This window comes from Lepidochelys olivacea (genome assembly GCF_965140295.1).
Source record: "Lepidochelys olivacea isolate rLepOli2 genome assembly, chromosome: 6".
Classification (NCBI taxonomy): Eukaryota; Metazoa; Chordata; order Testudines; family Cheloniidae; genus Lepidochelys; species Lepidochelys olivacea.
In genome coordinates this window covers 57,361,701-57,375,790 of record NC_140416.1, presented here as the reverse complement: position 1 = coordinate 57,375,790, position 14,090 = coordinate 57,361,701, and the positions used below count along the sequence as shown (strand labels likewise).

The 14,090-nt window shown below is 41.0% G+C and overlaps 1 protein-coding gene across 6 annotated transcripts in view; it reads left to right on the top strand.

Annotated features, from left to right (window-relative positions):
• CELF1 (CUGBP Elav-like family member 1) overlaps positions 1 to 14,090 on the top strand; it is a 104,063-nt gene that overhangs the window by 81,420 nt on the left and 8,553 nt on the right. For 3 of the 6 annotated variants that reach the window (XM_084631155.1, XM_084631153.1, XM_084631158.1), the window contains 5 exons: positions 766 to 894; positions 6,643 to 6,756; positions 6,964 to 7,164; positions 8,114 to 8,257; positions 13,143 to 13,311. In XM_084631155.1, the coding sequence (XP_084487281.1) occupies positions 766 to 894; positions 6,643 to 6,756; positions 6,964 to 7,164; positions 8,114 to 8,257; positions 13,143 to 13,270 (716 nt within the window). In that variant the 3' untranslated portion in view covers positions 13,271 to 13,311. Of the gene's footprint in view, positions 1 to 765; positions 895 to 6,642; positions 6,757 to 6,963; positions 7,165 to 8,113; positions 8,258 to 10,939; positions 11,093 to 13,142; positions 13,312 to 14,090 lie in introns of those variants that run through there. The other 3 variants (XM_084631156.1, XM_084631154.1, XM_084631157.1) reach the window with 2 other exon arrangements.

The window sequence follows — 14,090 nt, the reverse complement described above, 5'->3', positions numbered from 1 at the left end:
TGACTCGGGCATCTGAGTGCAAGTGTACGACAAACAAGAACATAACTTAATTTTATATTGATTTGGATTTTGGGAATGAGTTACTTGGGGTTGACATGAGGGGAGAGGAAGGAATTAGAGGAGTAGGTAAAAGTAGATGGGCGGAAGAAAAGGGGATGAGAAGCAAAATATATAGGGAACGTTGGATTGGGCACCTGAGGGATTAGTGTAATAAAAAAGGGGTGGGATGAAGGGAGACTAGCAACCAGTGACAATACAGCAGTTATACCAGTGTTGTGTGAATGATTTATGTCTGGAGACTCTGGCTGCTGCTGTACTATGTGGAGTGTGTGTAGGGAGGTCACTATGCCCAGGCAGGTTCCTTTGGCCCTGGGGGTTAGGTACAGGTGAGCCAAAGTCCCTGACTTACCTGTTGCACTCTTGGCTGTGGCTGATGTGCTGGCTCTTCTGGGAAAAGAGCCCTGATTATCTGGGAATTTCTATAGTGAATTGTGAACCATGGGGTTGTGACCCACTGGGATTCATGAACAGGTCCAGAGGGATCATGATGCATTTCCTTTATGGCTAGATGGAAACTTATTATCTGTTGTAACAAGATGGCATAGTATGGAAAAAGTTTAGAACTACTGCCATAGTCTATTCCCTCCAAGCTCCTCCTAGCTGCCATTGTTCCCCATGCGGGGTGGGGTAGGCTGCTGGTCCAATGTGCTTGAATGGACAATTATATCAGAGCAGAAATCCTGTGCATTCCTTAATGTATTGCAGGGTTGAATGCGATGCAGTTACAGAACCTGGCTGCATTAGCAGCTGCAGCCAGTGCAGCTCAGAACACACCAAGTGGCACCGCTGCACTCACTTCTTCCAGCAGTCCCCTAAGTGTGCTCACCAGTTCAGGTAAGAAGGTCATTTATTGCATTGTGCATTATTGCATGGCTTCGGTCAGCTCTGGAGTCCGTTTATGCCACCCTCTCTCTCTGTCCATAGTTAATGCTCTGTGTATTCTTCAGTAGGTAGACAGTAGTAACCAGTAGAAATGGTCTTTTTCTCACCTGTCCAATGAGGTTCTCTAGTATTTGTTAAGCTAGGTATGCTTTTGTGTGAAGAGGTTATTTTCTCCAGGGGCTCACTTTAATCCTGAGTAAAAGGAAGTGTTGGGATTTCCATAACACAGGAAGGCAGCACTTCTCTAGTCATTGCTAGTACATGCAGGTCACAAGGTCCATCACTACTCAAGCAGCATTTTAGGCAGATGCTGTAGGGTTTGTGGCCTCTCCCAAATTTTCTGGCGATAGACACGCCCTGGAACATGGAGTAGCACACATGTATGCAAGAAAATCCATACACAGCTTTATCTTCATTAAAGCCTGAGGAGCAATCACGTTTCCTCTAAAACTAACATAGCTCTAATTTCCAGTATATTTTGTCGCGTGGCTAGGGAGAGGAGACATTATCTCACTCAGCTGCTCATGCAGGGATGCAAATACAGAAAAAGTTATTTTATTCTCCTTACCCTTTTTATTCTTTCAGGTATCTTTATTATGGGTGTAATACCAGGGAAATTAGAACATCTAAGATCTCCTTAAGCACTGTCTTGTTAATGTCTTGTTAAATGTGATTATCTAGACATCCAAATTAACAAAGATAACAAATGGCAAAGCAAAAACATACACCCAAACTAGATTATATGAGCCACGCTCTATTTTAGTACCAGAGTAAGCCAAAATTTTGCCTGGGCCAGCTGCTTCTGCCTACTCTAAACCACTGACACGGTAAAAGAAAGAGGTCCTTTATTTATAGAGCCCATTTCTTGCTTTGAATTGTCATGATTTCAACCCCCGTTGATCATCATTAAAATTGATAGAGAGAGGGCTGTACTTTACTGGTCTGTAGCAGAGAGTTTTTCTTTTCATGGAAAGGCCTAATTGCTCATCCAGCTCTAATATACAATCTATAGAGGAGATAATCTTACCTCTGTCTGCCAAACCAATCTACTATTGTACTGACTCAGATACGTACTTCTCAGCAGGCCCAGATGGCTAGTATTGGAGAAGAAGACTTATGGGAACTTGGGTTGGGAACTTTGGTATGGGAAAGGTATGTTGCAAGGTCAGAAGTTAAACTGTGGACCTTTTGGTTTTGATTTAAATCAGAAGGCTTCCCCTATCTATGGAAGTCCCTAAAGAAGACTCAAGCTCAAAGGGCCTTCAAGAGAACGCCTGTTGTCAGAGAAAAAAGAACAGGAGTACTTGTGGCACCTTAGAGACTAACTAACTTATTTGAGCATAAGCTTTTGTGAGCTACAGCTCACTTCATCGGATGCGTTGTCAGAGAAGTTCTCTCATAATTTTTTTTTACTGAGAGGTGTGGGTTCACCAAAGTTGACAGTTACTCTTTCAGTTACTTTGGCTGCCTGTCAGACTACCCTATAGTAAAAATGTTTACCCTAAAATCCATATCAAAGAGTTCAGGCTATATAAGGGAAGAGAAAGAGAATTCCCAAGGTCCTCTGCTTTAGTCCCTCCCTAGATAAAAACATGGTAGTGCGCATAGTCTAAGAACATAGCTATTTCCTTGCACTGAAGGGCTTGAACTGTAGGGAATGGTTCTACTCTCTCAAGCTCAACTCATTTGAGATGCCAAAATGAGATTCCACACACAACAGATGCTCACAATATGATCACACAGGCTCTGTTGGGCTAGTCAGGCTTGGTTCTTACTCAGTAAGATTTAAAGTAAGGTGTATATATACACACAGCTAAGGCCTGACTCCCAGAGTTGTTAAGATGTCAGAATTTAAGCTTTCATTAAAAACATGTTTCCAGTCTTCACGTGCAAAGGAAGAAAAAACTTGAATGTGGCCCTAGTGTAACTGGTACAGTGGTGTTTGTGTGAGTCTGCAGACAGCCTCCATCCAGCAGAGTGGAACAGTAGCCATCCAGGGTCCCATATCTACCCCAGAATAGAAGCTGGTCTTTGCTGCGTAATGGGACTGGCCTGTAGGGTTTCAATGCCACACTGGGCTCTCTACAATTGGCTTCCCTTCAGTGGAGCTTAGATGTTATGCAGGAATATCATCCACTTGATGAGGCTCAGATGCATCCCAGGGCTCTGCTCCTGCCCTTTGGCCTTTTTCCATGGGTCATATTGGAAAGGAAAAATAGTGGTTTTCTCGCAAGTGCCATCCACTCCTAGTGCCAAAATGAGATGCCACTGAGAGAAGATTGTGCAGATCTCTGATTCTCCTTATCCTTTTTTCTGTGCTTTAATAGCATACAGTATAACTTCAGAGTTACGAACTGACCAGTCAACCACACACCTCATTTGGAACTGGAAGTACACAATCCGGCAGCAGCAGAGATGAAAAGGATGGGGGGCAGGGGCAAATAGAATAGAGTACTATGTTAAATGTAAACTGCTAAAAGAAAAAAGGGAAGGCAGCATTTTTCTTCTACATGGTAAAGTTTCAAAGCTGTATAAGGTCAATACTCTGTTGTAAACTTTTGAAAGAACATTTTGTTCAGAGTTACAAACACTTCAGTTATGAACAACCTCCATTCCCAAGGTGTTCATAACTCTTGAGGTTCTACTGTAATATAGTTAAATGTTGATATTTAAACAATCATTGTTGGACATCTGAGTGACCATCCCAAGGAGATGTATGGGGGAATTCACATCTCTTAAAGCTATTGTTTCAGGCTCTCAGCAGACTCAGGCAGACATTACTGCATCAGTTACACTTGCTTCATGTTTTCAGGGATTTCTGCATAACTGCAAAGGCTAAAGACCTTAAAAAATTACAGTTGTGATTCTAGAGAACAAGATAGCAGCCCCAAGAAGATTGCTGGGGTTGTTGACCTAGCAAAATCTGGCTCAATTTTAATCCTGTGCTGTACTGTGCTTGTATGCCATTTACTGTCATCCTTTTGAAAAAAGCAGAAGTAAAGCCCTATAAACAACGTTCAGTGTCATGGTATGTCTCCTCAGAATTAATCACAGAACTTTGAGTCTTGACACCACTGACATATCAGTTAGTTGATCTCCACTATTATCTCCTCCTTTTTTTTAATTTGCATTTGTCACTGGGAGGGTCTTTGAGAAGATCACCTGTGGTGAGTTCAGTGGGAGGATTACCTACTACAGGCTGTGTAATTCCTACAAGCTAGTGGAATGAGGCCTAGTTAGTGATACTTGTTAGACTGTAAGCTCTTTGGGGCAGGGTCTGTCTATGTTCTGTGTTTACAGAATAGCACAATGGAGTTTACATAGCACAATGGAGCTGGGGCCTCTGGGCACTACTGCAATACAAATAGTAAGTGTAATAGTAAAATCTAAATAGTGTTATGATTTTAACACCTTTCAGGCCATGCTAGTCTCTTATTTAGAGCCCTTTCCTGGCTCCCCTTTTCTCATGTTAAATTCAAGCTCATGGTCCCTCACTTTGAAGCTGTGCACAACATCACTCCTCTCTACATCTCTGCTCACATTTCTCCCTAATTCTATTCCACGGCTCCCTGCCTTCACTCTGGCCTTGTTTATGTGATTTAATTTAAATTTGTTTTTACATCAGTTTAGTTGAACCAGTGCAAACCCCCGTGTGGGCTCACTTATCTCAGTTTGACGGGTTATTTTGATTTAGCTTAGACAGATCCTCAATGACTAAGCTAAACTGAAATAAATGTCCACAGAACCTTTTGCACTCAAATCGGTTTAAAATTACACCTTAAGTTAAAGTGGTGCCGTTTTTTTATATAGACAAAGCATCTATTCCCTTCTCTCATGTCTGTTCCCTCTGTATCCTTCTCCACTCTTGGCTTCATTCCTTTTTTTGTGCTACTCCTTGTTCTTGAAATATTCTCTTTCTTGTGCTCCAAATGACTTTGTTCACATCCTGCCTTGTGGCACATTCTTCTACAAAGCTTTTCAGTAGTTAACCATTGTAGAAGTAAATCTCATTTTAGACACAACACAATTAATACCATTTCTGAACTGTTAGGTGGCCCTCTTCCCTCCGAGTCAGTAAGGAAACAGTAACCCAGCTTAGCATTAGGGAAGGGATGCTGCTGTTAGATTATTTTAGTTGAGATGTAAAATAGAGGTTCTAACTAGACTCCAAAGGTTCTCTGGAACTTTTATAACGAGTAGTCTTGTTGACCAGGTATCATGGCCAAAATGAAATCCAGATTTTAAAATTCTGGTCTCCTGTGTTCCCCTAGTTTTTATTGGCTACAGGATTGTTTATTTCTGCCTTAAAATGTTTTGTAGCTTTGCTGTGCCTTATTAAATAGCTAATATACCGCCCCAGAAGTGGTTGAGTGTCAGATGACAGGTGAAATGATTAATGTATAAATTGTGTCGAATAGATTTGGATGAAAAATAGGGACAATTTTTACGAAATATTTTTTCAAAAATTTGAAAAACGTCAACTAGCTTTAATAATATGTAAACCACATTGAGAACATTTTGGCTGAGGTGCAATTGAAACATAAGAGATTAACTGAGTAGAGTATGCTAAAATGTCAGAGGATTTATCGCTCACTGATGCTTGTCAGCCTGTGTACGCTTGTGATCTGTCACATCCAAAAAGGTGGCTCTGAGGTAACTCTATAATAACGGAATGATTCCTCTTTCTCACCAGTGCTGAAACCTGTACAAATGACCTATGGTTTGAACCTCTATTCCCCTAAAAATATCTCTCTTTTCAAACACTACTGACGTGAAAGAGACAGGCTGCTTCCTATAAGCTGCCCTATCCAATTTCTTGTGACTCTATCTGTTGTCGAATTGGGTTCAGTGTGGACTGCGAGTGTGTTAGAGACCACGCCTGATTAATAAATAACCTGCTTGATTATTTGCTTAGCAGTTAGCAGTCACACTCTTGCAATGGAGGAGGAGAATGTTTGTGTTGGAGATATTTGTTCTCTGACTTGTTCCTGGCCCTGACTTCAGCCCCAGCTGCTGCAGCAGGAATTCCATAGTGGAAAGTGATTTCAGTTGCCGGAATGGATTCTAGGCATCTGTTCTCCGTGCTCTATCTGTAAGGGAAAACCTTGTGTTCAGTCTGACTGGAGCCTTCTTTAATCTCTCCAGGATCTCTCTCTCTCTCTCTCACATCTTGCATGTGATTTCCAAGGATGGATAGTAATACAGTCTCGGATACTTTTTTATTCCACATAACAGCACGACTGGTTTTTATATTGGGGTGGAGACCCCAGCTGGTTATCATGCATTGGTTGCATCCAGACCTGGCTTAGATACTCTGCAGCTAATGTATTATTAACTGTGTTGTTGTTGTTTTATATTAAGTAGCATCCAAAATGTGCTGGGTATTGTACAGGCACACAAAGACAATCCCTGCCCCCAAAGAGGTCTTGCTATGAAAAGACAAAAACAGTTAAAAAATGCAGGAAAGGGATTCCTCCTACATGCACATCAATCAGTGGGTTGACTGGCCACAGCTTGTTCGTTTTTTAATGTAAACTATTCTCAACTGCCCTGCTCTAGTCCTTATTAGTTGACTAGTTACTTGTCAACTAGTTACTTGTTACTAGTTACTCGGCATTGCAGTAAAAATGGGTTAACAAGGGATTTGAATGCTAAACGGCAGAAGTTATTGTTTGGTGTTTAATTCTCTCATTTTAATAGCAGGTTCCTCACCTAGCTCGAGTAGCAGCTCCTCTGTTAACCCAATGGCCTCTCTTGGAGCGCTGCAGACGTTAGCAGGTGCTACAGCAGGCCTCAATGTCAGCTCTTTAGCAGGTAAGCGCTGTGTAGTGAAGGGAGGGAAAAATGACTGATTATAATTCCTGTAGTTGTGCCGCGGCTCCCTGGATAAGCCATTCTCTTTGTTCCTGCTTGTTCTCGGTTGCTTGTTTCTGACAGCCGTGAAGTGTATTGAAAGTTGACTAGCATTGGCTCAGACACACCACTCAGTTATTAAATGTTCATTTCCCTTTTCTTGCATAGGGATGGCAGCCTTAAATGGTGGACTTGGCAGCAGTGGACTTGGCAGCGGTGGCCTCTCAAATGGCACGGGTAGCACAATGGAGGCTCTCACTCAGGCGTACTCTGGGATTCAGCAATACGCTGCTGCTGCATTGCCCACTCTCTACAACCAGAGTCTGTTAACACAGCAGAGTATTGGTGCAGCAGGAAGTCAAAAAGAAGGTAGGTGGGAAGTTATGCAGAGGACTTGAGTGCTTGAGTGGGGGTTTCAGGAAGAGTAAGTCCTGAGCCTTATACACATACCACATGCACAGCATTTAGCTTCCTAGAATCATAGAAGCTAGAGTGAGCATTCTCCTATAGTTCCTCCATTTGGGGGGACCACTGCAGAATTGTTCCATATAGTTGATTTCTCTGAGGCTTTGTTCAGTTTTAAACATTCCTTTCGGGGGAAGTGTCGTTACAGCCCGACACGTATCACTGTCAGGGAGATTTCTTTTCTTAATTTCATTTCATTACTTGTATTTCTGCCTTTTGTTACCACTCTGAACAGTCCCTGTCACTGGAATTTTTACACTTCAGATACTGAATTAATTTAGCATGTAGAGTGAAAGACTGTGAAAGAATGAGGACTATGGGACTGTGTTGTGGGCAGCAGGTGGAATGAGGAGGAGGATTGACTCAGAGGCAAGAAACAGAACCTGAGAGTTTTAGGGCATTGCCAATATACAGGCTGTCAGGAGCATTTTAGTTTTTATATTCAATTTGCTGTTTTCCTCATGTTGCAGACTTGGCATAAGTACCTGTTTTGTTTTAGTCAGCACCCTGGGCTGATGCATACCCATAGGTCTCCCATGCAGCAGCAAACAAGGAGATCTGTGTTGCTGAGCCAGTGTTGACTTCAGTGTGATGCAGGAAGTGTCGTAATCAGAGAAAGGCACTGGGGAAGGAGCCAAAATCACTTTTAATATTTGATCCCAGCAACAGACCATGTTGCCTTATTTTGAAATCAAGTTGGTTCAGTTTCCTAGCAGGAAGTTTACTGCTTTCTTGGGGAGGAAGGGGCAAAGTTAATTATATTGAATGGCTCTTGGCTCTCTGCTTTGAGATTAGGGCCCAACCTCCCATGTTTTTGCTGAATTTGTGTTTCTGATCGATGGATGTTTTGAAGGTCCAGAGGGAGCCAATCTGTTCATCTACCACCTCCCCCAGGAGTTTGGGGACCAGGACCTGCTGCAGATGTTCATGCCATTTGGGAATGTCGTCTCCGCCAAGGTTTTCATTGACAAGCAGACCAATCTAAGCAAGTGTTTTGGTATGTTGGTTCCAGTCACTGTTAGTAGCAGGGGGTGAAGAGTGAGAAGATGTATCACTGCCATTCTCTGGGAGAAAATAAGTTGGGTGGAGGTTTTCATGGAGGGATGGTGGACAGTTGCACATGGTGGTCAGATAGGCAGAAGTATTTTTCTTTATTCTTTGACCTCAATAGTCAGTTTGTCTAGGAAAACCCTGGCCTTCAGACTCTGGTAGCCTGAGGTGATGCTGAAATAATGTGGGTGTGGGCAACTCTTATAGTTAGGACCCTACCAATTTCATGTGAAAAAAACATGTCATAGAATGTGAAATAAGCCCTTCCCCGTGAAATCTGATCTCGCCCTTGCTGCTGGGAGTGCCCCTGTTAAGATGCTCCTAGCTGAACCTCCCTGCTGGGTTGGGAAGGGACAGGACTTGTCCTTCCTTTACATGGCAGCTGGGGGCAGGGGTGAGATCAGATCCACCTCCAAGTGCCTCCCACTGCTCCTGGAAGCACCCCAACCAGGGAGCTCCCAGCTGTAAGCCCCTGCTGGACTGGGGAGATACAGGACCTGTCCTTCCCTTGCATGGCAGCTCTGGGGGGGATCAAACCCACTTCTGGATACTTTTTGGGTTGGGACCCCCATGGTTACAACACTGTGAAATGTGAGATTGACCAATTTTAAAACCCCCTGGCCGTGAAATTGATCAAAATGGACTGTGAATTTGGTAGGTCCCTACTTATAGTAGAGTCCCTCAATCCTGTTATCTACTGGGCCTCCTTTGCATATTGGGATAACTGCAGCTGATCCTACTGGCGCATATGACAGATGGTTCCTCACAGTCTCTTTTCTAGTGCTTTTTCCAGTCTAGTTTTGAGCAAGTGATGTGCATTACCTCATTTAATTTAAGAGATTATTTCACAGCCTAATACAGTTCATTATCTGGAAGGTTTTCCTGATATTCACCTGGAATTTTCCTTTTTTGAATTTCATCCCATTACTCCTAGTTATGCCACAATATACTGCCCTAAATAATTCATCATCGTTAGTGTTTACACCTTGAAAAATCTGCAGACTGTTGTTATGGTACCATCCTGACTGTTATTGGTTAGCCAAGCAAGAGTGGATTCTACTCACATCCATTATTAAGGTTGCAATATAGCTTCCATTATAATTTCCTGTCTTATCAAACGTATCTTTGTGAAACATTCATCTCATACTGAAATTCCCAATACTTGGTCTGTGTCTGAAGGGGATTTTTTAAAGTTCAGCCGAAGTCCTTAAAGCTTTAATTGAGATAGAACCACTTTTCCTATGTAGAAGATGGCAGAGAATCTGGTTCTTCTGAAAATCCTGATTTTTAAACAGAACTACAGGATATGTGTGGGGAAAAGCCTTCCCTCAGAATTTGCTGCATCTTAGATTTGGAAGAAAATATTATCTCTTAGCAGACGATATTGAGCATGCTTAAGTCTACATAGAACATAATAGAGCCTTGCTCATTTTGTGGCTTTGCTGCATGTTCTCTATGCCTGTTCTGAGCAGGGCCCTGGGAAAATCTGCAGAGAGAGATTGTGAACATCTCACTGAACTATGCACAGCAAAATTCTCTCAGATCCTGCCTTAACAATAGAAACTAGAGCAGTGTGAGAGTGAAAAAGCTTAATGGATGTTGCAGTCTCAAAGGTGTTTCAACAACAATCTATACACACTGCGTTTTCATCCAGCCCTCTAGTGTAAACAGCTGTACTGCTCCCCTGTTAACTCAACTTGCAAAATACTTCCTCCAATCAGACAAATAGCAGCAACAAAGGAGGCAGTTTATTTTATTTATTTATTTTTTATACCATGCCAATCACTCTGATATCTGGGTATTGCCCAGATTGAATTTCAAAGCCTAATTTGGATTGTATAAAATCTAACACTATTAAGCAAGGCTGTGTAGCATTTTCTGTTTTTCTTAAAAAACAACCCTGCATTTACATAAATTTGACCTTGCAATGTTAAAATAACAAAGCAAGGAAATACTAAGGTTAAGATTCCACCAGCTGTGTTAAGTCCACTAAACTGAACATACATACTATTTTCCATTCTTCTTTTCCTGGTTAAATGTATAGAGATTAATATAAACTGATCTTTAAACATATTCCATAACATGTGCAGGATGTAGAGTATTTATGGTCAAATCATCGTTGATTAGGAGATAACTTTTGTATCTCCTAATTTATGGTCATTTTAACTCTGCAATCTTAACATGGTGCTTTTTGTGTAGAGTTCTGTTGATTTTTTCCTCAGAAGTTCTCTAACAATTTTTCTTGTCTCTGAACTCCTGCCAATTTGTCGATATTTTTTCTGGTAATGAGGTGCACGGTCATACTAGAGCCTTAGGGAATGGGACTACTCTTTCCCTGCACTGTGATGACTGTAGTATTCAACCCAAAATTTGCACTGGTCCTTTTTGCTTTGGAAACTTATGTCTAATTTCATGTCCCTCAGTGCTCTTGAGTCTCTCATAGTATTACTGCTTCCCTGGTTTCTCCCTCTCTTTTCGGTTACTGTGATTTTGGTTATTTTTCCAAGGATGTGTTTATCTGCATTATCCAAAGCTATCACATTTTGTTGTTTTCTGCCCACATATTTATCCTCTCTACATTCCTTTTGTATCTTCCTTTGTCTTCACTAGTATTTCCATCTCCTTCCAGATCCGTAATGTCCTAGTTGCTCTGTATTCTACATCATGAGCAAAGATGTTTAGCGAGTCCAGAACTAGCAGATTCCTTGTGGTACTCCGTGAAATATTTCGCCAACTCAGTACTTCAGTATTTTCAGCTGGCTAGTGTTCTGTGCATGTTATTGTTCATATTCAAGTTATTTTGAATAAAATGTCTGCTTGATAAAAATAAATATCTAAAACTGCACTTCTGTCAACGAATTTTGTAATCCTATTAAAAGAGCTAAACAAGTTTGTCTGGCAAGATTTGTGTTTTGAAAATCCACAATGCTGTTTTTGTTGCTTATGGTACCGTTATCCTCTAAATGTTTAGCAATGTTTTTTCTTTTAATATTTGTTCTATTATTTTAGTAGGGATAGAATTTTAGACTTAACAGGAATGTAATTAGTAGGATGCCTCATTTCATTTTTTGAAGATTGGGACTATGTTTATATTTTCTCATCTCTCCCCAGTTACCTATAATACTTTAAAATAAGTGAGTGGTTTGGTAATTTTTTTGGTTAGTTCCACTAAATCCTTGGATGTACATAATCTGACCTCGTTTACTAAGAAAATGTGAACATACTTACGTTTTCCCTTATGTTTTTAGTCAATATCTATTGCTATATATCTTTGTTACTTCCCAATTGTCTTTCCTTGTTAATGTTTTTCTAAGGCAAACTTTAAAAAGGAGTTAATTATCTTGGCTATTTTAGGATAATTTTCATCTCCTTCCTCACTTCTTAATACAGTTAATTTCTCCCAAGTACTACTTACCCTGATTATATATCTGTAAGAACATTTTTATTCTCCTTAGTCCCCCTGGTTAGTATATTTCATTCTACGTTTTGGCTCCTCTTACTTCCCCCTGTCCACTCACAGCTTTAATTAACTTTTGTAAACGTCTTTCTTTGCCTTCCTCTTTTTTCCTTTTCCAGTAATTTGTTTATTTTGAATTCAGATTGCAGATAATTCCTCATGAAACCACCCTGGCTGCTGCTTTTACTTTATATTATTTTTTCAACAAAGTTATAGTCTGTTTTGCCTTAGGTATCATGTCTTTCAATTACACAGCCATCTTCTATGTTGGTGTATTTTAACACTTCCTCTTCTTTACGTCTTATTAGACTTCTTTCTGAGATCTAGTCCCTTTATACTGTTGGATTCTGTGTGCACCCATTCTTTGTTATGCTGGATGCAAAGTAGTTTGTGCTCACTGATATCAAAGCTCACCTATTGTCATTCATTCCCTGTCAGTTTCTCTATACTGTGGTCCTCCAAGGCATCTTCTCCACTGGTTGGAATCCGTACTTTAATGATAGTAAAGTTTTTCTCTGAATAACTAAGGAACCTCTTTGAAACATGCTAGGTGTATTTGTTACCCAGTGGAGATCTCTGTGGTTAAGCCTTTCTGAGTACAGTATCCTGTGGTCCCAGGTACCCTGAGAGCTGGCTCATTTCACCTTCCTAATCTCTACTCTTAGGGGTCTCGAGCAAATGTCCACTGTTCCTCATTGTGGCCTTATTCAAAGAATTTTACCAATATACTTACTGTTTGTCTAATCATAGTGCCTCAGCATGTAAATATTTCTAATATACAATGCCACTTCTCTTCCCCTTTTACCTCTCCTATACTGACATTCCTGTTACAAAAGTTATCAGCTAGGTTTCAGTTATGCCCAATAAATCAGTTTTTGTTCTCATAACTGGAACATGGTCAATAGCTATAGTTAAGGTTACATGAGAATTTCCATGCTGAGCTCCTGTTTGCAGTTATTTATAACTTTCCAAAGTTTTCATCTTTTGGACTAAATATTTCCAAGTCTGGTCTCTCCCCAGGGATGAGTTTTTTGTAAAGTTTGAGCAAAAAATTAGTAAGCTATGTTTGAATCTGACGAGACTGGTGGAAAAACCTTTCGCTGTCTGTTTTTAAAAAAAAAAAAATTGTAGTACTCTTTTTTTAAAACCGCTCTTATGCCAAAGTGGCTTGGGGTAAAAAGCTACAATTTGGCCAGGAACCTTTGAGAAGTGCCTGAGTGATCTAGTGAAGTTATGAGATTTTGAAAATGGCACTTCATGCAAACTTGTTTACCTTGAGATAACCTGGGTACATGCAGCTCTTGAAGCAGGGTCTTATCCACTTGTCTGTTTGGATCTTGAGCATGCTGTAATTATGTATTTTTCCTTTTCCCAGGTTTTGTAAGTTACGACAATCCTGTCTCTGCACAGGCTGCCATCCAGTCAATGAATGGCTTTCAAATTGGCATGAAGCGTCTGAAAGTGCAGCTCAAGCGCTCTAAGAATGACAGCAAGCCATACTGAGTGCCCCTCCCCTTTGGGACTGGAGGGAGAAGGATCTTCTGGTAAGTTGGGGAGGAGCGCACTTAGTGATTCGAAGCCCTAAGGCTGTGTTTTTACAGTCTTGGATGCTGATCCATGCCATTCTAGCTGGCACATCTTGCCCTTGAAGACTCAGCTGCAACATCTGCTGGGATTTCTGCTTCAGATGGAGGACAAGTTTGTGATTTTGTTTCCAGTATTTTACTTTGGAGTTTAGGTGCCATATCACTGAGGTGTTTTTTTGTTGTTGTTGTTTTTCCTTATTTGAAGTTTGCTGTGTTTGTATCCAGTGTGTGTTGAGAAGGACCAATGCCAGCTACCTGGGGGCAGGGAGGGGGCGGGAATACAAAAAGAGCAGCAGAACTGACACCACACCAGAGGGAAGAAGGAGGAGCAGAACTGACACCAGACAGCACTGAGGAAAAGAAAGGTGGGGAGGGAGAACCACCTTGAGATGGGCAAGGAGCAGACTTCATGTAGCCTCTGCCGTGCCCCATGCTCTGGTATTTCCTTAGTTAAATGTCTTCTGTGGGAATTTCCTAGCTGAATCTGTCTCTAGAGATGTGAAAAATCTAAAAGAGAAAAGAGGTTAATGGGTTAAAGGAAAACTGCAGTGATTATTTTACTATATAAAGTGGTATTTATTGTTGCACCATGAATGTATACAGCACTTTATAAAAAAATTTTAGACAATATCCCTGCCCAGAAAACCTCATAGTCCATCTAGAGTTGCATATTAATTGAATAATTAATTGAATTTCCCAGTGTTTAGGAAATCTTACTCTTGACTTATCAGCTGGGA